We start from the raw sequence: 27,321 nt of genomic DNA, 5'->3' as shown, positions 1-27,321 counted from the left end.
AATAGCACGCCACAGCGAGCAGACGCAGCACTGGATTTTATTAAGCAAACCCATACAGTGCATTGTAGTTTTCTAGTTTCTACTGTGCACTTCTACATATCAAGATGATAACATTTTGCAAGAGTTACATCATATAACTGTGACGCTACAGTGCAGGCATTTTTGAAAAGGTGACGCTGAAGGTGAGGAATATCTAAAAGACTACAAGTGAAGCCATTTCTAGCTGTGTCACTGGTGTATTTGTGTGCAGCACACAGGACTGTAAAGGTTACATCTTCTTGTTGAAGCAGCAGGAGGCAGACTGACCTGCCTGGGAGAGGAAATAATTGATCTAGAGCAAGACTGAAAACAGCTGACAAACTTTCCACACACACAACATACTTTCTACATCTTCCATTGTTTTTTGTTGGCAATCTATATTCTCATACAACAATGGTATGCGTGTGACATATTTTAAGTGATGTTTCATTCTTTTTCACCAGGATACGCCTCATTATCCACACGCTAAGCATGCCAGAATTGATTTGTGTCATGTACACTGCCAACTTCACAGCCTCAGTACCTTTCAAGAATGATATTTGGATATTTGCCCAGAATTTGGCCTTTTTTTCTCCTTACAATGCCAGGAAAAGACTCCAATAAAACAACACAGAGATTAATTGAGTAAACACAGGCCTCGAGCAGCAACATCTACATAGTCTTCTGTCATATCCAAGCAGAGATGTAAATTACTTGAACATTCCACGAACAAAAACAGGAATAAAAGTGCATGAATGGAGGGGGAATGGATCTGCAGGTGACTCAAGACAAATCCAGCTCAACGGGTGAAGGGAGTAATCTTACTTTACGTCTTTATGTTGGTTTCTTTACAGGAGCTTTACTAATTTAAAAAAAAATATCTTTGAAACTTGTGTCTTCATTTGCTCTAGTAAATAAATTCAAACAAACTCAAAAGATCACAGATGGGGTTTTTCACAACACAATGAAGAATCCTGTCCGTCTCTTTTGCCTTAAAAATCACATCAGTTTCAACTGGCTCCAGCTCTGATTTTACGATGATGCATAGCAGCAATCTAGAGACACAGAGCTAAGACTTATTGCTCTGAAGAGATTTACTGCACTGTATCCATGGTTACGTCTCACTGGTCAAAACCCGACTCAGAAACAAAATGTTGTTTTCAGACCGTATCTGCTCGAAACAAACGGCACTGTTAAATGTGCTCCCAACAAATGTACTCTGGTGGTCCAAGCAGTGACTGCAGATTCAAATGTGTAAGTCACACAGACGAGCTGGTCAATGGCATATGAGCAAGTAACTGAATTTACAGTAGTCTGAACTCCATTAACTGATTTAGGCCACTTTCGGAAAACAGATTAAGCTGTAAACACAACAATGAAACCCTTTAACGTTGATATTGCGAGAGCAAAAAGTTGCTTGGTTACATTAAGTGATTATGCCGCAATATTAGCATTTGTTTTGAGTGAAGTTTCCACCCAGTTTTTGTGACAAAATGCAGCACTTTTAGCTCAGTTTTTAATTCACAAGTGCCATTATAGATAAGGGGATATGTGCAGCATGTAAGATAGTAATTGAATTTACAGCAGTCTGAGATACATTAACTGATTTTTTTGACCATTCTCGGGACGCAAAACATGCTGTAAATGCAGCAATGAAACCCAATAAGATGACATAACAAACAGCAAGAAATTTCTCATTTATATCTAGCAGATATGCTGCAACACATCTGCTGAATGTCAAGTTTGGAGTCAAGTTTCCATCCATGTGACAGAATTGCTTCCTGCTCCGTTTTTTTTTCTCCACCAACTCCTTAGGGAAATTTCTGGCTGTTTGGCTGCTAATGCTAATATTTACGTATATTCAAAAGTGGTGCAACTTGAGCTAATCATGAGTATATAAGGTTGACTGAATTTACAATAGTATGAAGTACAAAAACTGTTTTTTGGGTCACTTTGGGGAAGCCAAACAAGCTGTAAAAAAACAAAAAACAAAAATGAAACCTTGAAATCTGATAATGCAAAAAGTGTAAAATGATTTGCACACATCCAGCAGACATGCCACAAACCAGCATTTGGAGTCAAGCTTCTGTCTATGTGACTAAATGAAGGACTTTTAGCTTTGTTTTTGGTCTTCACCAACTGCTGAGGGAAGTATCTGGCTCTTTAACTGTGGTGTAAAAGCATTCTTACTGAAGTGTTCAGTATATGACATTTAGTTTAGCATGGCATGAAATATTCTAAGTTGTAAGTTCCGAGCGCCCTATAAGTCAAACAAATATTGTCAGAAGTTCATTTATGTATTATGCTCCTGTCCTGCACCAGTTTGTCAGCAATTTTATTAAAACAAGTATGATGTGTCAATTCCCACTACAGCCAAGTATCAGTTAGACGTTAAATCAGAATTCAGCAGCTTTTTTGCTCATACTGTATGGATCAACTGGCCACTATGTGCAATAAGGTAATTTTTATCATTAACTTTTTAAACCTGCTTTACATGTCTGTAAATAAATATTTGTATCTTCTTTAATGAAAGTGCATATACTATAAGAGCAGTAGTAATGTATAGAAAATATTAGATCAGGCCTTGGCATCACCAAATGCTCAACATTTAATAACTCTTCATGGCAACAGGATTGATTTTAAGCCTGATTCTCTTGTATTAGAAGGTCAAAGGTAAGCAGTATTTTCTGGACTTAATGGCTCTGCTTTTTAAAACATCAAGGCCGTGACTCATACAGCTTCCTGACAGCATGGCCACAGATCACCATGAAGTGTCACAGCAGGGAACAAAGCAATGCTAACAGATAAAAAGAAAAACGAAAACAAATGGTATCCTGGGCAGCCAGATTGGGGCTTCAGTGCTGCCATATGAAACAATATTTGCTTCACAGAGAATATTAAACACACCCCCACCTTTCCAAAATCCGATTCTGAAGCCCATTCACACGTGACATATGTGATAAAGTATTGGTTTAGAGACATAGGTCACTTTTCCTGTTCATCACAGCTTCATTCAGACACTGCAGTGATGGAGAGATTGCACAGATTGGACATATATCAAGTGACAAAATGCATAATAATACACTAATGTTCAGAAAACAGAAACAACAAATAATTTAATTGTAGTTGATAAACTGTGTCACAGCTCGTCTATTTCTGGTGAAGTAAAGCATAACGTGACCTGCTGTGTATTCTGATCGATGCTGTCTCCATGTCTGGATAATTTCGAGTTATAAGCAATTAACGAAGAGATTTCTGTAAATGTGCGCAACTCTCTTGCCTTGGAGACGCTTGTATGAATCGTGTTTGATGCTGCAGGTACTTAAACTCAAAGGAAAGACTCCTACAAACAGCTGGAAGCAACAATTTAAACTTCAGCACCTGTTGACATTTGGTCAAAAATTGGACTACATTCATTATTGGTGAGTGTCTTTAACCCTTTGATGCACAAAATGGGTCAAAAGTGACCCAAACTCAATGGAAAATGGGTATTTCCTGACCCGCACTGCGCATCAAAGGGATAATCTCACCTATATAGGTTGCAAGACTTTCTGCTTGAAACAGATGTGAAATTGTGGTGCAAAGTGAACGAGTAGAGCCTTTTGTGCTATATATTGGCATGCAAGCTGCATCTTTGGTGCCATCTGTGATGTTTTTGAGCTACCACTGCTGTTGAAAGGTGGAAAAAATTTCCTTAGATTGATTCACACAACTCATGCAATGTGATGGCATCCAGTTGAGACTATTGAAAGTGGTAGTGCAATGTTACTAGCTCCAACCTACTATGATTGCTGTCAGAACTTTTAGGGAAAAGTGATCACGTTACTGCTGTTATTTTCCACATGTACACAACCACAAATACCAACTTTGGTGTTTAAAAGTGTTTCCACATCAGATGTACGCATTAGTGATAGCGCCAGTGCACCATTTTAATACTACTTTTGTTTGCGGGTTGATCTAAATACATTGGAATATGATGTATTGACTAGTGTTGCTTTAGTCAATGAAAATTATGAAGAAATATCGTCGTCAACGAACCTTTATCACTTGATGAAAACGAGATGAGACGAAACGTAAATGGTGGTTATGCGACGATAACTATAATAAAATATATAATACAATATTGTTGACAAATAAAAACGAGACGAAATTCGGTTTACAAAATAAAAACTCTGCTGAAATGTCTCTTCATTTTCGTTGACCAAAACGAGACGAGACGAAATTATTTCATCTTGTCTCATTTTCGTCAGGTGATAAAGGTCCGTTGACGACGATGTTTCGTCATAATTTTCGTTGCCGAAAGCAACACTAGTATTGACACTGCACGGTCTTTCCAATGAACACAAGGGCGTTCATTATTGCCATATCTTTTCCTAGTCTAAAGTAGAAAACAGAGACAGCAGAGGGATGACCCAATATTTTGAAAAGGCAGCAATTGAAACTGGAACTGAATACAGCACTATACGCTAACAAATATCTTTATTGAAAAATTTAATATAGTATTGCTGGTATTTGGGTGCTATCAGGCCAGAATTACTACCTTTAATATGAGTAATCACGTTTTCCAGAAAGGCCAAGTAGCCGCAGTTTCACGTGAGGTGTACCCACAACTGCAGACACGGTTCTAAAGCTACAACCATCTCCCAGTCCCTGCACCTCCACCACACAACCATACAAATATCTCTTTGTGACAGCCCATGACAGACAAACATTGACGCTGCCATAGCAACCAAGCGCCAACAATGCCAGGCTGCGCGACCCTGAGCTGCGACTCGTGTTACTCCAGCTGAGGAAATTGATCTCCGAGTCTTTCAAGGGTACATTTAGTGTAGCTGACGTGCTTTCTGTAGTCCACAGTCACGCTCAAAAGGACACAGAAGCAAAACAGCTTCGGCTTTAGATGTACAGCAAATAAAATGGCAGGAAAGCCCTGTTTTATTGTACTTTTATGTCTGGTGGGTAAAGAAAACATGGCAGTGGCCATAAATGGAGGTGCTGACGGGGATTAGACTTAAAAGCTTTAAAACCAGCGTAAACACAAGTCAGCATAACATTGAGGAGTTTCTGCTCTTGTAACAGGTAAGAAATTCAGCAAAACCTGTCAAACACAAGGGGAGAATTTTGCAGTTTCTTCTTGAGTAAAATGGAAAAAACGACTGCATCAAACTGGCAGAGGAGCCAGTCCATTACATCTCCACTATATTAAAGTCTTGTGTTGTAATCTGAGCCTCCGCCTCTGAAGGTTGTGCTCTGCCCCGCCCTGCACTCTTTAAAAACCTGTTCCTCTGCTCGTCTACAGCCCTGATGATCGAGTGTCGTGCTCTTTGTCTGAGAGCAGGGTCACTACAAGCCAGAACGAAAAAAATACTATGAAGCTTTAGAGGACTCTTATTCTGACAGGTTACCCAGAAACTCCAGCATTTTTAACCCTCCTGTTGTCTTCATTTATGGGAACCAAAAAATATTGCTTCCTTGTCTGAAAAAAAATCCGAAAATTCAGCAAAACAATTCCCCAAATGTCTGAAAATTTACAAAACCTTCAGGAAGAAAATTCCGAAAAAAATTCCTTAAGAGTTTCCCTTAAAAATCTTATTTTAAAAAGTCAAACAAATTTGGCAAGAAAACTCGTAAATATTTTCAAAAAATTTGTAAAAATCTCTAAAGTGATTACATATGTATCAGTAAAACGGTTAATGTTTTCTTTAAAAACACTCACAAAAAATTGTGAATGTTCTTTAGAAACATTTTTTAAACATTTCTTTTCTCCCACCAAAAAAAATTCAAAAATTTCCCAAAAATGTTGAAAATGCGGACATCAGAAGTTTTACTGTGGAAATATATTTTTTTCCACATTTTCAACGTTTAAAATGGGTCAATTTGACCCGTAGGGCAACACAAGGGTTAATTTCTTATCTAGTGCTTCCTGATTATGTCCAAAATGCTAATCAATAAACATCGCTTTCACTTCCATGTGCTACAAATTTACAAATCTTTGCATCAAAATAAGCTCCAAATGAATTTAGTGCAACTCCTGGAGGCAAAATAATAATTAGATTGTACTCAAAACGCCTCAACTGAACTTATTAATACACACGAATGTCAATGTTCCCTAAACGTCTCCCACGCAGGCTATGGGACATGCTAACTTGAAACTGTCCACAGTTTTAGCAGCAATACAGGCAGGACTGTGACCAAAAATTTGGTTGAGAATAGTTAAATAAGGCATTCTAATGTCAGATTAATCCAAGTTAAAACCAAGCACTTTCATCTACTTCAGCTGTTTTCTTTGAGTAGAGCTTTTTATGAGCAGTGCATGGATTTTAAATGTTAACACAGTCAAAATCATAATGATATTTATTCAATTGTGCAGCCCTACAATTAGACAAAAGGAATTACCAAGCAATTATTTAGATATTTGGCCCACAAAATACTAAAAACACCACGGGGAGCTTCAAGCTTCTAAAATGTAAAAACTTGTGGCTTTTCTTTACCCAAGCTTAACCACCTGAGAACTTGAATGATGCAATTACCTCACAGATTTGTACGCACTCTTCTGTCATGCATGCACTCTTGGAGCACAATGTCTTCTTTCCATTAATACCTGCATATCTTCATATCCAACACAACCACTATAAGTCCATAAATCCACATAGAAACCCTAATTTTAAGCTGTGCAAAACTCTAAATATGAAAAAATATATATATTCCAATCACTGTATATTTCAAATGCATGTCAAAAAGGGGATTCAGTTAAGTTAGTAAGACATTTTTGTCAGTGTAATTTTTGGGAATTTGACTACAGCAACTGCAGTGTCATCAGTCAGTAGAGAGTTTTAGTTCAGCTGGTGTGGAGAAAAGAAAATACTTGTTTGTAATATAATCAGAACTTTCAAGCTACAACCCTGGGATCATTTACACAGACACACAGAGGAAGGAGGCCTCTCTAGATTATTTTAAGATAAGACTAGATAAGGTGTAATGGAATACAACAAAATGTATCACTGCCTCCAGTACAACAGGCTATTGTTTTAGAAATCAGTAACTAGCAGTATAGAGGAACATATTAACATTTTACAGCAGGTCAGTGACACTTATCATGACAAAAATATCTGCCATTTCAGATATCTCGTTATCAGAGTTTCATCTTGAACATATGACACATTTTACACATTTAGTCATGAAATCCTAACTGGGACATTACTTTCAGCACAAGTTTGGTTTCTCTGCGGCGGCGCTGGTCTTAACTTGCTTTCAAATGTGCCAAAGGTTGTCTGTGCTGCCTGAGGGCTGAGGAAAACTCTCAAGTTGCCATAAATAAAAGTGGGAAGGTCCTACTTCTCACATGTCTGTGTACAAGAGAAGGTGTTAACTACATTCACCTGGCGTGCTCCCCTGTCTCAAAGATCGAAAAACACAAATATAGGAGGCATCGTGAAATGAACAGAAAGTGGCAAACAGATGTAGAAACACAGATTTCCCTATTTAAGTGCACCGGGTGGAACCCCTTACTCCATCCCCCCATGGTCTGCCCCACAATGATCTCATCCCTTAACACAAAAGAGCCTGGAGGCTCGTTCCCCAGGGGTGAAAGAGCTGTCTAGTGTGTGTGCATTCACAAGTCTGTGTGTGTAATGCTGGACAAAAGACAGTGCTGCGTCTGTCTCGGTTATTTCAGCAGGAGTCCAGCCATGTGCTTCCACTAACAGCTCGCCTGAAACAGCTGCTGAGTATGATGCACAAACACAACTGTCAAGCATCATACCTTAAACACTGCAAATGGAAATGAGACGCAACATCACAAGCGTGTACAGATGTAGTAATTACAACTGACTGTTGCCTGATCCTTCATACCAACGCTTCTGTCATGATAAATGTTGGGTGATTTTATCTCAGATTATCAGGGGGCTTCTACTTGACCATCTCTGATTTGCTTGAAACTTTTAAAATCAAAAACTATGAATATTTAAAGTCGTATGTATAGTTTTCAGACTGACATGTCAAATACTTTGCAGGAAAATAATTTCTCAAGAATTGACCTACTTTCAGCATGTTTTTTTTCCCGACATTTAAATTTGAGGGTATGTTAGAGCAAGAAAATCTCAGGAACTATTAAAACTAAAAGCCTGACATTTTAACTGTTAATTCTCATTATGTCACTGATTCAGAATCTGCAATACTGGACAAGTAAGACCAAATAATCTGATTGTGGGTGAGATGAAATATGAAAAGATCGAAGACGTCATGAAAAGTTCCATCTTTGAGCACATAAATAAAAAAAATCATAATGCAAAAATTAACTAGTGATATTTTCTAAACCATTTAGTTATAGTTCACAATGACACTACACAAAACATACAAAATACATTTTATTGTAAAATACTTGATGACAAAAACGTTGCTACACAGCCTAATCCAAGGAGAACAGAGTTCTGGAGTTTCAAATTTTTTCTCCAAATTTATCTAAGAAAATAATTATTTCATATGGGGTCAGAAAATGGAAGAATATGCCCATTAAAAAAAGGTTATATTGTCTATTTTTCTCATCTAGCAATATCTTTTCTTATCTGCTTCAAGAAAGTTAAAAGAAAATACATTTGTTTTCATTTTGTGACCATGTATTTCATAGTAAAAACTATTCTCTTTGTTTTTTAATATTGTGACATGCAGATACATATGCTTGAAAAAATATCACTGACTACTGCATTATCAATTTTATGTTATTGTGTCATCAAAATTGGGACTTTTAAGTGTAAGTTTTTCTCATTGTTCAACTTACCCATAATCAGAGAGTATTTGATCTACTTTTCCAGCATGGTAGATCCTGAATCACTGGTGAAAAATAACAGCGATAATTTCAGGCTTTTATCTTTAATAGTTCCAGAAATATTGTCACTCAAATATAGCCTCAAATTTCAATGTGGGAAAAAAACATGCCACAAGTGGGTTTTTAAAAAAAAAAAAAATTACAGAAAGTACTTAATTTACCAAGCTAAAATACCTTTATAACTATTCATACTTTATGCTATTCAAATTTCAAGCACATTAAAGATGGTTGAGCAGAGATGAGTGTACAAAGCTGCTCATTTAACAAAACAGCCAAAGCAGGAAACTGGTGCAGGTAATCTTATTTCAGCTACAACAGCCTCTGACGACACACTCCGCTTTCAGGTCCAGTGGCAGCCGCTGAGCCGTGCCGTGTGAGCTTCTGCAGCACCAACGTTCGCTCCAAGTGGCACTCTGTAGCTCTGGGCTTTAGAGGAAGCGCAAAGTGGCCCTCCCTTCCACCTGTCATCGCAGCATGCTGTCAGTGGTGGAGGCCAGACTGAATACAAGGTGCCAATGAGGTGATGAAACCTCCATTTTACAAGGTGACGACCACAGGAAAAACCTCGGTGCTCTTTCTGGGGTGGAACTCTAGTTTGAGGCGAGAGAAGTTGCAGTCTGATTGAATTCGTATGGCGCGAGCAAGAGTATGCATAGTTGGCTGTTAAAGTGTGGTCTGTAAATACCTCACAGTGCTAATTAATGTGTTGCGTTGAGAGCAATAGCCCGGCTTTGGCTGACTGAGCCAAGTTCAGATCATAACGCTGAGGCTTTGGCTTTTATTCTGACAAAAACATCCTCAAGTGCAGCTGATAGAGGCAGGAACCGTATTTAACCATTCAATATTTGCTATTCAGAGTGTGTGACAGGTGAAGCATTCACAGTCTGTCTGCTTTTGGGCCCCAGATAAGCCCGTGTGATAGTCTGTCATTATTATATCCGTATGGTAACAGCATGTCCCTTGTTCTGCACAGCCTGAACAAAGCCAAAGACCCATAGTGAACTCTGCTTCTCCGTCAAGTTTGCTTAAGCCTGGCAGCTGTTTTTATACATAAACACGTAAATAAAACCCCATTCCATTTACGGGTATCGATAGCTGTCAACAAGCTTCTCAGAATAGGTATCAGATTGCCAAATCACACTGATAACAGACAGGACAGATAGTGTTTGTTAGTTTTGCTACAGGCTATTTTATTTGATCCTTTGGGCGATGGCTGTTAGATATAATCGAGCTTTTTGTAACGCAACTACAACACTGACTTTATATTTTAAAAGGTGAAACTTGAACAAACAAAATATCTTATATTGCAACCAAAAAATGCTATATACATAATTACAAAACATGTCCTTCATCAACTAACTCTTCAGCTGTTTCAACAAAATGACAGACTCTAGTGGTTTATCTCTTCAGCTTTCTAATCCAACAGCAGTAGATTCTTGTTAGAAGCTTTGCCAAGATAACATCAAAGCCAACGGGAGTGACTAAAGCCAATCATGGGCGAGGTGGCACAAATCCTAATGACCGAAGCAGAAAAAATGATTTTTTTTTTGTTCCTGGATCACTTGTGGGTTTGTAGTTACACTGTGTAAAGGTCTGAGCATGTGATCTGAGACGCAGGTGTGTTTTTCAGACAATGTGACACACTTAAACTGAACTCTGTCAAAAGCAGATGTCGCCTGCTCAGCCAGCAATGGCAGCAGACTTTCCAGACAGAACAGGATAATACAAGGACACTGGCAAAGATGTTAAATATAAGTTTTCTGTGAAATATGACTTTTTACAATTTCAAACAACTTGGGGAGGTTAGCTGAGAGCGGTGAGGCTAGGGTTCAGCAGAAACGTCACAAGACTGCCTCCCTCTTGAAGCGTGACAGCCTGGTGGACAGAAAGCATTCTTTCCACTCTAAGAGAAAAGACAGAGGGCAAACTCATTACCCTCACTAACCAGCTGGGCTTATACCAACCCAGACCTGGGGCCTACTAACAGAAAACTTCAAAAACACATCAGCAGCAAAGTACAAGGGTTAGAGGAGGGAAATAGGTTACCTGAGAAGGGTTTTGGCTGGTTTACAAGATCTCTGCTGTTGCTCTTTGGCTGGAAATGACTATCTGGAGTTAATATGTCTCAAGACAAGCAAACATGCAGCTTGAAAAAACGCACTGAACTGTTACAAGTGGCCTCACAAGTACAGGAACCGGCAATGCGGCGTCAAAAAATTTGCAGTTATCTCATGGGTCATCAGGTAGAAATATGGTAGAAGCAAAATCTGACAGTGGAAGAAATGGTTAGAAAGAAGATCAGGGCAGCTGAGGCGGCCTTGAATCAGACACTACATCCTGAGATGCTACTGTGTTGCTGACACTTGACAAATTCGCTGTTGAAACATTTCAAAAAGTGGAGAGGCTGAGCACACTTGAATTTTCCATGAGATTAATAAAGTATCTATCTATCTATCTATCTATCTATCTATCTATCTATCTATCTATCTATCTATCTCGTTTTAAGTGGCAGTTCTCTATAAACTCATAATGAAGCTGAAGCTTCCCTTAAGTGCAAAATGCAAGGAAAGGGATCTTTATCATTAATCGACGAATTGCTGTTAATAATTCAACTAATTCAAAATGTATTGAGCGATAAGGCAGAAGAAGAGGTCATGCATGTTACAAAATGCATTGTAGATTAGCTGTAGTACCTGGTTGTTCCACAAGGTGGGGCCTCTTTCTGTTTAAAGCTGTAGTGACCCAAGGGAGTGCCCACTAGTTAGTTCCATATTGGCAAGCAGAGAGCATTGTGGGAGTTTAGTGAGTAAAGTGCCACCATGAGAAAGTCTCCTGTGACGCTTAATGGCTACGACCAGAGTTTGCATGCTTTTAGCCAGCAGAAGTACGGTGCTGTGATGTCGCTTAATACAAATATGCCAATTGGTTGAGAAAGATGATCAAGCTATGTCACGTGACCAGAATTAAGCCATACAATGGTTACTGGCTTTGTTTCCTATTATTGACTAATTGATTATTGAATGATAAGGCTGTCGGCTCTCAGTTAAGGAAATTGTTTAGAATTTGCATCCCTCATCCAAATACAGACAACTAGCAGAAGAGGCAGCTGAGTTCGAAAAGTTGTGGAGTTGGTACAACTACATATTTTGGATTCTGGTTAGCTGATACGTTTGAACATGAATGAAGCTATGTGCACTATTTACTGCAAGTAAGTTGCAGTGAAAGAAGGTAACATGTCAAACTGTTAAACTACAACTAAAGGAAGACTAGTTAAATACTACATGTTCGTCTTTGTATAGAAACTAAATGTTTGCACCTGCTAGACAAATATTCACCAAACTAAAAAACGATCCATCACTTTTGACTGATTTAGACTTGTAGGGAGGGAGTTATTTTGCCTTTTAAAAGTTATATGAGCTAGCTATTCTCAAACTAAACAGGACATATTTTTTGCTCACAACAGTGTCTATTTCGTTTATTTGTAATTTACAGCTCCAAGAATTAAACAGAAGTTTGTTTGAAGCTTGTTGCTTTCACTGATGGAAAACTGAAAATAAAATGAATATCTTTACAAAATCCATCATTTTGTGCCACCTTTTTCTTGCAAATATGGTCTTATACAGTTTGACGGCAAGGAAGGAAGGAATTAAGATATGAAAAAACTGCCCACGCCTGAAGTGAAAGTGATGCAAGGAGTTAAAAATTCATCTACAACATAAGCGACGCACTGACCTGGAGGTGACAGCTGAAGTGGAAGTCCTGGGAAAACCAGCACAAGTATATAGACCAAAACATGACTTTTTTGTTCAGTTGGGGCATGTTTTTTTAATTACCTTTAATAGTTATTCAGGTATTGCCATCCAATGCATGTTGAAAGTGGGTAAACATTATTCTAAAATTTCACAAGTAACTTTATAAATATCCATATTTTGGCTTTTGCCAAAGCAACTGCAGAGCCCTTCAACAACCCGTTGCCACTCCAATTTACTACCTTTCTTAGTCACCTGACAGCACCAGTAGTGACAAAGTGCAAGTTCAATGTACACAAAGCCACAGAGCAGCCATGACCCACTTCATACTTGCCAGCCAGCCTGTGGCGGTTGGTGGGAGGAAACATTCACTCCACTCCCCTTTTTCTTTTTCATGCAGTCCCTGTCAGGCCATGCCAAGGTCAAGAAGGAGATTTTTCTGCTGTGTTCCCATGTGGCGAAGGCTCAGCGGATTCTGCCAGGAGCAATTTCCATGTTTCTCACACCTCACGAGCCTCAATGATCCAGCTCTCGAGCCAAATCCCCGCAGCCATCTCAGGTAAAGATTGGGGAACATGAATGCTTTCACGACGACACAAGAGGAAGTGCTCTGCTCCACTCTGCTGTGCCGGGACTTGTGCCACAGCTGTCATGACAGGAACATCACATGCATGCCGTGAATCACCAAAAAACTGAAGGATGGAGCTCTCTCCTGCCCTTAGGGGTTAGACCGGCTGGCTGGCACTCACTCAAGTGCTGAAGCATAGATATGTGAGCACCTCGGCACTGCACTCAATGGCATTTGAGCCCAACACAGGCACAAAAGGAGCAGAGGCATCTTGCACAATCAAAAACAAAGTGCACAGCTCCTTGTTGTTAGTGTTAAAGTACAAATCTAAACTGTAAAGGGTTATTAAAGTGTTTGATTTCAAGCAGGAGTGGAGGCAGACACCTGTGGGGTTAGAAAAGGCTCCAGGACTGTGGCTATCAAGGAGGGCCCTGGGAGAAGAGCAGCAGCAGGAGGAGGAGGGTTTCACAACTACAACTGTTGCATCCAAAACCTAAGTAGGTCAACTCTGATGCAGGAAATACACACCTTCCCGCGGGTAAAACAAAAGAAATGTCCTCCCGTGATCAACCTAAACTGTGATACGTGGCTCTGAACAATTGTCCTTCCGTGGTTGGATAAACACTCGGTGCAAAAAAGTGCACGAGCAGCACCGCGAAAAATACGTTTTCTTGCTAACATTTAGCTAAAAGTCAACACTGCGACCAAACTGTGTTTATAGTCAAAAAAAGAGAACAAAACAGAAATACGAGCACTTACCAGCTGTTTACACCGCAGCAAGAGACAATGTTGACATGTATGCAACTTGCCGTTTCACTGCTTAATATATTCCGTGTTGTTAAAAAGGTGCAAAGCAGGAACAAACCAGCTCGGCGCGCAAGAAAAGATTAAACAACAAAGAAGAAGAAAGCCACTTCGGAATACTCCTCCGGAACTTTGCGGGTAACTTCTTTGCCACACTTTCATCTGAAGTTGTCGGTAGGCGCCATGTTTGTGTCTACGCTGATAGTTTTGTTGGGGAGCGTTCTTCCTCAACGTCTCCTTCAGGCCCCGGGGAGAGGAAAGGTAGTCCGTAATGGCCCGTCAGTTGCAGCGGACGGAGGGAGGCTGTGTGTCTGGTCAATTGCGCCGAGTCATACCGGCGTGTTCCGGGACGTCCTTTCAAAATAAAACACCGTTAGGGCAAGCAAAAGTGTTGGTTTTCACAATAAAGTGATTATATTTTTGTTCTCTTTTATCAAACGTAAAGATACAATTTTCTCTCTTTACATGCATATTAACAAATTGAAACACAAAAGCTCTAAGCTTGGTATTAACTAATTGTTATTACTGACGACGTGGTTGCTTTTCACAATAAAGCTGTTATTTGTTTATTCATTTATTTGTTGACAGTTGTTTGTCTTTTTAATCAAATGTAAAATAGATTTTTCTCTTTACATGTACATTTACAGCATAAAAAAGAAATGCACAAAAATATAGCTTTGTAATAACTCCTTGTACCATGAGATTGGTTTTCACAATAAAGGTTTTAGTTTTTTTCCAAATCTTTTAAAAAATCTTTTATGACACAGAAATATTGTTTTTTTTTTTTATCTCTTTACATTAACATTAAAACAGAAAAGCACAAAAAACTACATCTTGGTGATAGCTCATTGCTATTGCCAACAATGAGGTTGGTTTTCACAATAAAGCTGTTTATGACTTTTTTAAAAAACTTTTTTCAAAAATAAGAATGTAATTTATAATTTTTTTGTCTTTTATTATTAAACAAAGATTCAGTTTTGTCTTTGTATGCGCATCAGTAGATTAAAACAAAAACATACACAAACTACAACCTGGTATTTACTAATTGTTATTACAGACGATGATGTTGGTTTTCACAATAAAGTTATTATTCTTTTATTTGTAACAGGTTTTGGCTTCTATTATCAAACGTAAAGATATAGTTTTCGTTTTTATATATGCATATTAACAGATTAAAACTGAAACACAAAAAAACTATAGCTTGGGATTAACTAGTTAGTACTGACAGTGAGGTTGGTTTTCACAATAAAGCTGTTTATCTAAACTTCAATGATCGACTCAGTTATTTTCATTCCTGTATATTTTGGCACATATCAAGTATATGCTTATAGCTGCTCCTGTTTTAGTTGATTCACTTCTTTTTAAACCACCCTTAAGTGTACTCAGAGTTTCAATTCTGGGAAAATAAGTGAGAATAAACAATTGGAAATAATGTGGAAGGTGATTGGTTCCAGTAGGAATTGGAGCCAGAAGAGTACGGTTATTTTTCTTGTACTTCCGCTAAATGAAGTTTTCCCATCTGGTAATCCAAGTCTGATTTAACAGTGTAAATCTCTCAGCGGGAACATATCTGATGTAACATAGAAAGGTGTGCTAGGTGCATTGTACATTAAACTCCAGGAATGTAGTAAGGAAAATAAGCTCTTCAGTCATTAATGTCATTTTTATGCAACAAAAAATCCAATTCGCAGTCTCTCAAATGATGAACTTTGCTGCTTATTGTGAAGGTGCAATGTTGCGATTTCCTCCAGCATTGCCTCGTTTTTGTTTGTTTTTTTTTTTGCCTCATTTTAATGTTGCTCCTTGGTTTTGTGGTTTCTGACGCCCCCCATCTTAAACCGGTAGAAGTTACACCAGCATAAAACAAACGAGATTTTGAGACGTTCTAATGAGCGGATAAGATGCAAGTTCGACTTAAAAAAAACACTGCGTTGTGTCAAATGCCCTTAATCTTGTAAAATCACCGGTTAGAAATCATGCTAACGGTATAAAGTAAAAAAATAATTAACCCTCGTGTCGTCCTGCGGGTCAAACTGACTCGTTTTAAAGTTTGAAAACGTGGAAAAAAATATATATTCTCACAGTGAAAACTTCCACATTTTCGGGAAATTTTTGAACATTTTTTGATGCAAAAAAAAGCTAAAAAAAAAAAAAAAGAACATTTGGAAAAAAATAAACCAAAACTTTACATATGGAATCACTTTTTTTTGTTGTTTGGGAAGATTTTTATTCGTTTTTTGAAAATATTTACATTTTTTATCTTTAAAATTTTTATTTCTTGCCAAATTTGGAGATTTAAAAAAAAAAGTAAATGAAACTTTAAGGAATTTTTGAAATTTTCTTCCTGAAGATTTTGCAAATGTTTATAAATTTGGGGAATTTTTTGCTGAATTTCTGGATTTTTTTTTTTTCAGACAAGGAAACAACTTCTTTGGTGCCCATAAATGAAGACAACAGGAGGGTTAAACTCTTTCAGCTGAATGACACTTAAAGTTTGTTGGTCTTAATTATTTACACGAGTAAACTAAAAGTGGTTCATATTATAATTTTATTCAAGCAGTTCATGTTCAGTCTATTAATTTAAATCAATAAACACAGAAAACTACCAGTGCATGAAATGTAAGTCACTTTCCAGCTATATACAAGTATTAATAAAATCACAACAGACAACTTAAGAGGCAGCAGAATAGTTGGTAAGAATCGTTAACACTTCATGTCATCTATTGGGGAGAATGTGATGAGTTTGGGGAGGCTGTACTCCTGCTTCTTTGGAGGCGAGTGTGTCTCCAGAGCGTCTAGATCCAGTGAGAAGACCTTGTCTGTGGGTTGTGTTGTTGCAGGTTCCATCAGCCAGTCTCTGTCCGACCCCTTGTAATCAGACACAAGACACTCTGGTGTCTTTTCCATCAGTGAGGCCTGACGATGACGTGTGGTCAATGGTGAATGAGTCGATTCAATTTTCAGCAATGGGATCAGCAACTCCTCATCTTTACTCCTCATATCTACAGTTTCATCGTCAAGGCTCAGCAGACTGTCGCAACTCGGCATTTCAGGGAGAGTTTCGTGTTGGAGGGAGAACTGGACCGAGCTGCTGCCGCTCAGACTGTCCAAGGGCTCTGCGTTAAAAGTGTCCCATGAAAAACTGGACTTGAGTAAAGCCCCCTGTCTGTCAGCATGGGGGCCTCCGTGGAGCATCACAGCAGGGGTGACGCTGCAGGAGACGTTATGCGAGGCGGCGTCGGGGCTCAGCAGCAAACTGCAGGGTTCAGGGAGGGGACTGAGGCGCCTCATTATGCTGCCGTCAAAGTCAGCTGACTGCTGGATTTTCTTGGCGTTGTCTTCCTCCACAGCCTTTCTCCAGGAGCTTTTCACATCCAGAACTGAAGAAAACAGGGAAGAACTGTGTCAATTTCCCAACATAATGCATTACAACACCATTATCAGAGGGTTCCTTCACAATTTTGACATTTACAAATGTGATTCTTTTCCACAAGTATTTGACTTCCAAGTGCAAACAGCTACCTGTTCAGGTAAATAAACAGTTTTAAAATCCAACAGTTAACATGAATGTTCCATTCTAATTATGTATGTCAATGATATCTCTGCCCATAGGACCATTGCTACCTAAACCTGCTATTTTCCCTTTACATACTGGGAAAGTATTGTTCCCAATATTTGTGTCTTTTAGAAGGAAAAAAAAGCAGAAAAAGTTCATTTTCTTAGGATCAGTTTGGTCTTGTTTATGGTGTCCATGGAAACAATACCTAACAGGCATAAAGCTATAGTTTCCTTACAAAGAGAAGATAGTCTATTTACTTTTCTGATAAAAAAAATAAAAATCGCTGCACAGGTCAAATATTCAGACAGCCTACAAAGTGATATACATTGACTGCTCAACTTGTATGATCACTGTTTGAGAAGAAAATTATATTTTAGACCCCAGAAGAGATGCAATGGAGTGGAAACCGACTTTTTCATATTGTGGAGGAATCCCAGTTTAAACATTTATCTTAACATTTTCTATAAATGGTATTTTTTCCTTATTGTTCACACAGAATTCAGATTTAAAAGACATGAACACTGGAGGAAAATGGCTTATAACTTACTCAAGCTTTCAGGAGTACGCGGCAGCTGTTTTCTAGTAGAGAAAGGATCTCTTTGAAGAGAGCTCAGAAGGCCCTCCAACTCCGAACCTTTAACGCTGTCCTCTGATGGACTGGTTGTAGCTATAGCATCTGCAAACTAAAATACACACACATTAGACAGGAATCAGTCAGTTACATTAGACTCATCTCTTTTTATCTCACATTAATGTATGAACGTGAGAAATAAAAATAAATTGCAACTATTTATGGTGGTGGGAATTTTACTCTTTCTGCTGTAGCAACCAAATTTCCCCTCAGCAATTAATAAAGTATTTCTCTTCTATTACAGTGTTTACAATACCTGATCAGCAAGGTTGTCACATTCCAAGTCAATTATCTGAGCCTTGGTCTTAACGGGAGCCACTTTCTCATGAACATTGCTGCTCTTTTTCACACTGGCCTAATAAACAAGTACAGATTCATCAGATACACTAGTTCAACAGGTGGAGTTAATCCAAAAAACAAAAAAAAGTAACATAAAACAAAAGCTGAGAACACTCACCTGTGGTGGTTGTACAGGTGGAGCCCTAACAGGAGGGGATGGAGGCGTGTCAAAAAGCCAGTCAAGAGATGTGTTTGCTCGTGGTGCTTCCATGGTCGCAACAGGACTTCCAGGCCTCTCAGCTGTTGCAAGGAAGGAACTATTTCCAAGAGACAACATTTTGTCATTTGAAATACATTCTGTACACAGGTAGAGTGAAACCAACACAGAGTACTTTTACCGTAGCTATTAGCTTGTTTTGGGGCCTTAGCTAAGTGCTAATCCTAAAGCAAAGATGGCATGTGACTCTGCATGTCTTCAAATCCAATTAATGGATGGATGAAATCACTTGAAAGTCTCAAGAACATGAGTAAACGGAGGATTCTACCATGGAAAACTTTAATGAAGCTGCACCATTTCTTTTGACACACAATAATGAATTTGTACTTTACTTAGGTATTTTAAAATTAGATTTATATACAATGACACTGCCAGTCTAATGCACATGTTCCAGGTCTTCACAAGATTTAAAAGTTTCATTATCAGTCCATGAGAGTATTACTCAGTGGTCTTAAAACACTTTGTGCTCATTTATGCTACATTTCAGTCCAACTTAGTATTGTTATACAGAAACAAAATGTCTGCTCCGTATCTGTCCGTGGCGATTTCTCTCAATTCACCACGGTCATCAGAGAGCAGTGATGCTGTAGGGAGGACTAGTGGTGGACAGATTACTGCTTAGACCTGCCCAGGTATCTGCCCCCCATCAGAACCCAACCACCACACACACTTAAAACTAAACACTATCCCAGTTCATAATGTCATTAGGCTTACAGCTGTTATTACCTCCTGACAGAGCAACTGGGATGTACACCCTCCTGTGATTTACCCTCTGCAGGCTTCTCTTCTGGGAAATAAAAGTACAAACTTCGGTTACAAACCAAAACTGACTTCACACGTGGACTGTATTAGAATCTGATGCTGCTCACCAAGAAGTTTAGCCGGGTACTGGGAGAAGATGCTACTTCTGTAACTAGCTTCAGCTGCTGGTTCAAAACACAGTGGAGCCATTGGAGAGAGGAAGCCAAGAGCCTAAAAACAGAAGAGAAAAAAAACAGCTCAGGCAACATCAAGTAAAAAAAAAAAAATCCTGCAAAGAAAGCAAAATTAGCTTAATTTGAAATACACCACTCAGCCACAACATTTAAACCACCTATTATTCCTAATCTTTAACTCTTTGCAACGTTCCTCAAACCGTCCCTGAACATTTGTAGCACTGTGGTAGGAGGCATTATCCTGCTGGAAGAAGCAACTGCTATGTATGAACCATGTTGATAAAGTCACAAGCCAATTGGAGGAGCTTTCAATGTGATTTTTTACTGGCACTCTGTAAAGTTTAACTGCAGGTACACTGCAGTGTCTACACTGCTATACTATATAATATGCTAGAAATGGATCTGAATGTCAGATCCCAGCTCATCTCAAATTACAGACTAATGGATTTATGGGCAACATGGAAAGCTTAAGGCACGATATTATGACAAAGTAGTACATCCCAGTTGTATGTACATGCATTTGTACAGTCTATGTGTAGCTGCAGCATGTATTGACAGCAAGACTGACTGTTCACTTGTAGCTTCATATAACTCATGTCTTCACAGGTGCATATGCATTGTAGTTATGCTATCACTCACAGGATCTTCATTCAGAAAAGAGACGAGGGGAGTTTCTTTCACAGTCTCCATCCACTTCTTCTCCCAGTCTGCCTCCAGCTCTCTGATGGCATTCCTGACTTCAGGAATTTCTTCCTTAGAAATCTTCTGCCTGAGAGTTGGAGAAATGCAAGGATAACAACTCTTTATTTGGTAGTTTCAGTTAGAGAAAGCAAAACCATTTGGTGCCGACTACATTCTCTTCCAGCTGCTATTGCTTAACCAAATACCTGATGAGGTGAAGGTCCTGCAGCATCCGGGCCATCTGATGACATTTCTGCTGTAGTTGCTGAGGACTGACCTGGGCTTTGGGGGCATGAGAGACCTGGAAACGTTCTTCTTTCAGAAGCTGTGATGCATAGTTCATCAGCTCCATCACACACAGGAGGTTCAGCTGGCCGCCTTCATACACATTCCCTGAACTTAACTGGAAAAACATACACAGATAAAATGTGACTGGTAACACTTTTAAAAGGGACATTCAAATCGCTATATATTAGTGAGTTTCAGCAACTCAGCTTAAATAAATCTTACACAGCTTGTATACTAAACATTAAATCTGTGGCAACTAACTCGATATTCAAGAATGCCTTATAGCTTTTGGTAACAGTGAAATAAGTGAAAGTACAGGCGCAAAAATCAAGAGAGCAATCCTTTGTCTTATGTACAGAATTCCCAGAGTAGCAAAATGAATTACCCCATTATCTACACGCTCACCTGATGTGGAAGCTTTTCAATTCTCTCCAGCAGACAACGAGGAATTCTGAGGACTCCATCCATCCCGTCCAAAATGTATTGATCTGCATCCCCCTTCAAAACACTTTCCACTGCATTCTTGTCCTCTTTGATCGTCGACAGCATTCCATCAATGGTCGACCACAACAACTGCACCTACGACAACAAAGTACTCTTGTGAGCAAACATAAAAGGGACTCAAAAAAAAAATCATTTCTATTGTAGTATTTCACAAGCTGCCCCCAACACTGGTCATACAAGAACTTGTCAATAGTATAAATTGATTTAGAGACACGTGGCGTTTTTCCCTGTTTTGTCTCATTAATACAAATTCACAAATCATATTTCACATTTAGCAGTTCCACAAACACAGCATTGCAAACCTTTTTAATCTTCTCAGCTGGAGAATCTCCCTCTTGTGTAGAATCACTGCTGTGACGCCTGAAAACACAAAGCCCCATTTGTTCAGTGCGTCTCAGATCAGTTTAAGCTATCAAGACTTTTTTTTTGTTCAAAAAAGAAAGAAAGAAAAAACGTTATACATACTTAAGTAGCTCATCATACTTGGCACCATCTGCTCTGATGTCCCTCATAGACTTCACCAGAAGCCTTCACAAGAGAAAAAAACAAAAGACAAAACTTTATTTAAAAAAATGCCACAGGCAGTTGAAACCCACTGTCCTGTGAAAGTCCATAAAACAAACTGTTGTGCCATCGCTGGAAAACACATTAAGAATATTGAGGAGGACTGCATTCCTTTTTGGTGACCACTTGTTCTGCTACTGTTCATCTCTTCATCACGTATTACTGCAACACTTCATGGCTCCCAGTCATCATTAAGAAAATGTCTTTCACCTGTGCTTGTCCTGCTTTGACAAATCAGAAAGTCTGCTGCAAAAACAGAGCTACTGGTTGTTAAGCCTCCCAGCAGTGACCAACTGGCGTCGTTAACCACGGCCTTACCAATTAGTTCACGTGAAACAGGTGGGGGGGCTTGAAACAAGCAGTCAATGAAACATGCAACACCAAGAATGCTGATCTAAAATGAAAATGAAACACTTCTGGAAAAAAATGCTCAAGAGGACAGAACACGACCAGAAGAAGCAGTAACAGAAAGAGGACAAATACAAAAATTACATTCTAAAAATAACAGGCCATGGCTAACAGGTTTGGAAATTAAATACAGATACTGTCTCCATATTAATGCTCTCACAGTACTGTGAAAACACAATTAATCAATAAAGTACTATTTAAAATAAACAACTGTGTATTCGAGCTCTTATGTCTCAACATAAGCAGAAGATTAAAACATAAATATAGAAAATGCACACCATTATATTCAGCAGCAACTTTTACAACTGTTGAAACAGTAAATGAGAGAATGAGAAGTTTTGATCACAAAATCTTACGTTTACAAGTGATTTTATTTTTGTTGCGTTTATGAAACACAACTGATATTTTGGGAGAAAAGCATCTACAGCTTGCCTCAACTAATGTAAATATAACGTAAGAACTCTGTCCAGCTGTCAGTAGAGACGATCAAGGACTTACTGGGCTCGTCTCTGGTACTCGTGAAGAAAACGATCCTGATCCACCGCAGTTTTCAAAAACCTCGTACGGATCAGACTGAATCTCTTAACTGCCATATCCAAGGTGGAAGCAGGCGTCGCTGCATCCTCAGGAATCCAACTGTCATCTAACAATGACAAGATTCAAAATTATTCAATAGATTTTTTTTTTTACAAGCCAGAGCTGCATACCAAATTAAAATAAATAGGATAAAAAAAACATGTCCAATGATGCGTCACTCTACACTTCCAGACTGTAGTCAGATCACCAATACTGGTTATCAGTACTGAAATAAAATGTACCTGTGGTGAATGTCTTCATTTCCTGCAGCATGACATGATTGGTCAAATGAAGCATCAAGCTGGTAAACTTGGGGCCTCCAGGTGAGAGAAACAATGACGCCACCACTTTAGATCCAGCATTCGCAGCTTCATCCTAGAAGCAGTTAAATGGACGATTATCAGCAGTAGCATAGTATACAAATGTTTGCGTTGGGTAGTAAACAAGTGTCAGGCACAGGCAATGTGTGAAGAGATGGATGACATGCAACTAAAGAAAATTCTGCCCAGACTGACTTATGTTGGCCTGAAGTTATCGTTATACACTGACACGTATAAATTTGTGTGTAAAATTTCACCAGAGTGCTGAAAATTAAATGCAAAACAGGCATTAAAAGATTAACCACTGATACTCATCACAACAGGACTTCATAGACCTACTTATACAGAAATAACAGGTGTCTAACTTTACCTGTATGCCTCGTGAAATCGAGTCGGGTTGAGTTTCTCCAGCAAGAAATGGGTCACGATGTAGAAGGCATCTTTGTTTGGTTTGTCAAACATATTCCTGTTGGGAATAAAGAACCATTTATTCGACTAATACTTAAAAAAACAAGTGTTGGAAAATATAATGAAGTGTAGACTCTTTCTACTATGTCTTCACATATTTTTAATATGCATCTAAAATATATAATTACAGAGGTTAAAAAATAATGACGGTAATCGTTTAGAAGGGTGAAAATGTATTGATGACACGTGCTTCTAAGAAAATCCATATGGGTCATCCTGTGTCAAAAGAAGCTCTAACATGCTTGACCCGCAAGCCTTCCATATGCCATGATGCTTGTTAGGAAACATTTTGCAGGTCACAGATCATGCAGATTGCAGATCATACAAAGTATAAACATAAACAAAGAGAGTAATGATGATGGCACACAATGTGGCGATGCAGCTCATGGAGACAGGTGATAATCAGGTGATAATCAGGTGAGAATCATGTGAGAATCTGGTGAGAATCAGGTGAGAATCAGGTGAGAATCTGGTGATAACCTGGTGATAACCTGGTGATAATCATACTCCCTACATTGCCAGTATGACTTCTTACTTTCTGATCCTGTTTTCACCTTAGCTTACTTATATTTACTTTTAGTAATGTATTGTGCTCATATCTTATTGCTATTAAGCACTGGATTTATTCTCACGTTACTGTCATTTTTCTGAGCAATATCTGGCACAAAATTTCCCTCAGGATGAATAAAGCTCCAACTTATCTTCTTTTTGGAGGGGATTTTATTTCAGTTTAATCTAGGAGCTTCAGTTAAAAAAAGAAACTGGATTTCTTTTCTAGGTTCTTCAAGATTTTAACTCCCATCCACGAACTGAAAAAGCTTCTTGGATGAGAGGTGAAATGTCTTCAAAAACCTACAAGAGAATTGCTTTTCTACTGAAAATCCAATATTACCATGATCTGGATAAGTGGACTGAAGATTACAGACCCTCCTCCTCTGGTTTCTTTTCTCCAGTGTATTATAATAATTCAGTACAAGAATAATTCTGTGAATGTAGTAGTTAAATAAATAGTCCAACACAGCACAGTTCGCCAATACTGCAATGTAAGAACATGTCAACTCTGTCCACTTACGGCCCCACGTTAATGTGTTTAACGGTAACGTTGGCTTTGCCGGCGAAGGACGACGTTGTAATGTCCGCTTGAAATCCCAGCCCGAGAAGAGCAAACCACAGATACTGTCCATTCTTCTTCTGCAGCACTGTCGCCATTATTCCGAGACGAAAATAGTTAGCCAGCTAGCCTCCCTGCTAGCTAACTTCCCACTAGCTTCCTAGATTGTTCTGTGTTCGTCAACTTACATATAACAAAACGGGATAAAAATAGCAGAAGACCGCCGAGAAGCAGCTAAATTCAGCGTAATAAGATCCAACCAGGTTGTACTTACATGTAGTTTCAACTGGCTGAGTTAATTTCTCAAACTTTAGAATCGGGAGCTGTGAAACACAAACCGCCAATTTTTCCAACAACACCCGGCAGTTGTTGACAACTGCATCCTATCGACAACAACATCTGCACCCCAACTCGCAACACTGTGACGTCAACGAGAACTTCGTTATGTCTTTTGTGACGTCACGCACAAAAATACATAATACAGCTTTTGGCTTTTGAGATCCTCACACATAGAGAGAGAGAGAGAGAGAGAACACCCGAAGCCCTGCGATATTGCTGACTGACAGACAACATGAGTAAGAATCAGGACCCCAAATTGCTCGCCTTTCAGAGCAAAACGCTAAAGGAAAAATATGAGACTGATGGAGAAAGATTGATGAAAATGTACACGATAAAGGAAATGGCAGCGCTGAGGGAGGAGATCACCCTGCTGCAAGGACAAATTGAGGAGAAAGACAAAAAAAATGAAGAATTACAAAAGCTCATCACTAGAACAGGTGAGGAATGGAAAAACCTCAAATCTTTGATCCGTGATCAAAATGACATGATCCAATCCCTGCAAGAAGCCGTTGATGCATGCAATAAGAAACTGGCAGAGCCTGAGGTATATTACACTCAGTTAGCAAACACAATGAAAGAGCAGTATGAGGCTGCAGTGAGCTGCCTGAGACAGGAGACGGAGGAATGGAAAGAGAAATGCAAGCGGGAGCAGGACGATTTTCAGAAATTATCTGAAAAGCAGCTGCTTGACATGACTGAGAGGATGGCAGAACAAAAAAGGGAATATGACACAGAGATCACCAAGTTGAAAGGGGACCTCTGTGAAATTGAACTGAAGCACAAACAGGAGGTCAAGTTTCTCCAGGACAAGTTTGTGGAGAAGAAAGCTGCTGGTCAGGATGAGTACGATGAAAACATCTTAACCCTCGTCACACATGAGCGTCTGGAAGATGAGAAGTTCCTTGAGTCCACACGTCTCAGAGAAAAAAACAGTAGACTGAAGACGTCTGTGGCAGAACTAAAGGACTCATTGAGTCAAAAAGAGAAACAACTCAGAAGGGTGGAGGACTGCTTGACAAGTACCAGTCAAGAGGTCGCTGTTTTGAAAAATGACAATAACATTTTGATGAAGGAAGAACAACGCATGAAGGGCCTCCAGCTTCGACCACAGGAACGGATCAGAATAAAGGATGAGGCAATCGCTCAGCTGAATAACAAAGTGGAGAAGCTAATGAAAGATGGGAAAGAAAAAAACTCTATCCACCAAAAGCTACTGGAGGAAGGATCAATTCTCAAACAGAAGGAGGCTAAACTGGAGTACAAATTAATCTTGGAGAAACAGAGAAAAGGTCGAACGGATGATCAGAAAAAAAAAGAGACCAACCAGGCTCAAACGGGTGATTGTAAACAGCGTATCATCAATGGGCTCAGGCAGAAGGTTCGAAGGGCAGAACTAATTGGCAAGGACCGAGAAAAGGAGAACAAGCGGCTGAAGAAATCTAATGTTAATGACCAGGCCAGATATGACCAACACACAAATGAACTGATCAAGATCATGAACGAAGCCAGTGAAGAAAACATGAGACTGAAAAATGAAATAGCTGAGCAGAAGTCTCAGCTCCTCAAGTTTGGAGGGCCAAAGACCATCAAAGCGAAAGTCAAGTCCTGGTTCACAAAGAAAAAGCCTCCAACTGCTCAGAAGGAACCTCAGCTTGAGGAGGAATCACAAGTCCTTAAAGACAACCTGACACTGAAAAATGAAATAGCTGAGCAGACGTCTCATCTCCTCAAGTGTAAAAAGCCAAAGACCATCACAGCGAGAATGACGTCCTGGTTCACAAAGAAAAAGCCTCAACTAAAGGAGGAACCTCAACTTAAGAAGGAATCACAAGTCCTTCTTACAGGTAACAACGTTCCTCATGTGAGGCTGACCATGGAAGATGGACATACGTCTGAGAATCCATTCCTCATTATCCGATCGTGCTTTAAACCTGTGGGTCCATCTGAACCTGATGATGGTTTGCCACCAGTCGACATCTAAAATATCTTGGACCAAGAGAATCAAATCCTATATTCTCTTGCTCTGTGGCCAGATAGGTCCATGGAGAATCCTCTCATGTATGACTGATATGTGCATCTAATAATAACTTTATTTATATAGCACTTTCAAATCAAAGTGCTTTACAGAGAATAATAATAACTTTATTTATATAATAGCACTTTCAAATCAAAGTGCTTTACAGAGAATAATAACTTTATTTATATAGCACTTTCAAATCAAAGTGCTTTACAGAGAATAATAATAACTTTATTTATATAATAGCACTTTCAAATCAAAGTGCTTCTAAAAAAATAAAAAAATAAAACATAAAGAACAAAAATATTAGTCTCTCAATTAGATTTGTAACTTTTTTTTTTTTTTTTTTTTTAAATAAGCAGTGATATTTGTTTTACTGCTATTCATACTTGCGTCCCCAG

The 27,321-nt window shown here is 38.9% G+C and overlaps 2 protein-coding genes and 1 non-coding gene across 4 annotated transcripts in view; all 3 read right to left on the bottom strand.

Moving 5' to 3' along the window:
* The window catches only part of dennd4c (DENN/MADD domain containing 4C), a 46,291-nt gene extending 32,035 nt beyond the window's left edge, over positions 1–14,256 (bottom strand). For both annotated transcript variants that reach the window (XM_023295138.3, XM_023295140.3), the window contains exon 1: positions 13,919–14,256. The gene's annotated coding sequence lies outside the window, so the exon portion shown is untranslated. The remainder of the gene's footprint in view (positions 1–13,918) is intronic.
* Positions 14,257–16,480: 2,224 nt separating this feature from the next.
* Positions 16,481–24,922, bottom strand: haus6 (HAUS augmin-like complex, subunit 6). The gene is made up of 15 exons (XM_023295147.3): positions 24,526–24,922; positions 23,356–23,451; positions 22,908–23,040; positions 22,588–22,732; positions 21,583–21,645; positions 21,420–21,477; positions 21,019–21,192; positions 20,532–20,728; positions 20,284–20,413; positions 19,579–19,681; positions 19,436–19,496; positions 18,611–18,749; positions 18,410–18,508; positions 18,070–18,205; positions 16,481–17,343 (listed from the first exon to the last, which is right to left on the bottom strand). Exons 3-15 carry the CDS (start codon positions 22,960–22,962, stop codon positions 16,667–16,669), a joined length of 2,037 nt encoding a protein of 678 aa, XP_023150915.2. The 5' UTR covers positions 22,963–23,040; positions 23,356–23,451; positions 24,526–24,922; the 3' UTR covers positions 16,481–16,666.
* On the bottom strand, positions 19,225–19,355 carry LOC111585590 (small Cajal body-specific RNA 8). Its single transcript, XR_002747837.1, has one exon. It is a non-coding gene; the product is annotated as a small Cajal body-specific RNA 8 (non-coding RNA).
* Positions 24,923–27,321: the final 2,399 nt, after the last annotated feature.

This window comes from Amphiprion ocellaris, chromosome 23, assembly GCF_022539595.1.
Source record: "Amphiprion ocellaris isolate individual 3 ecotype Okinawa chromosome 23, ASM2253959v1, whole genome shotgun sequence".
NCBI classification, from domain to species: domain Eukaryota; kingdom Metazoa; phylum Chordata; class Actinopteri; family Pomacentridae; genus Amphiprion; species Amphiprion ocellaris.
The sequence above is the reverse complement of the archived record's forward strand: the minus strand, read 5'-3'. Positions and strand labels throughout refer to the sequence as shown.

Coding starts and splice junctions, on each gene's coding strand:
- haus6 (XM_023295147.3), bottom strand. CDS start 22,962: ATGCTTCATTTGACCAATCATGTCATGCTGCAGGAAATGAAGACATTC. Junction 20,414..20,531: donor CAGGACCTTCACCTCATCAG/GTATTTGGTTAA, acceptor TCCAACTCTCAG/GCAGAAGATTTCTAAGGAAG. Junction 19,682..20,283: donor CTTTTCTGAATGAAGATCCT/GTGAGTGATAGC, acceptor TTCTGTTTTTAG/GCTCTTGGCTTCCTCTCTCC.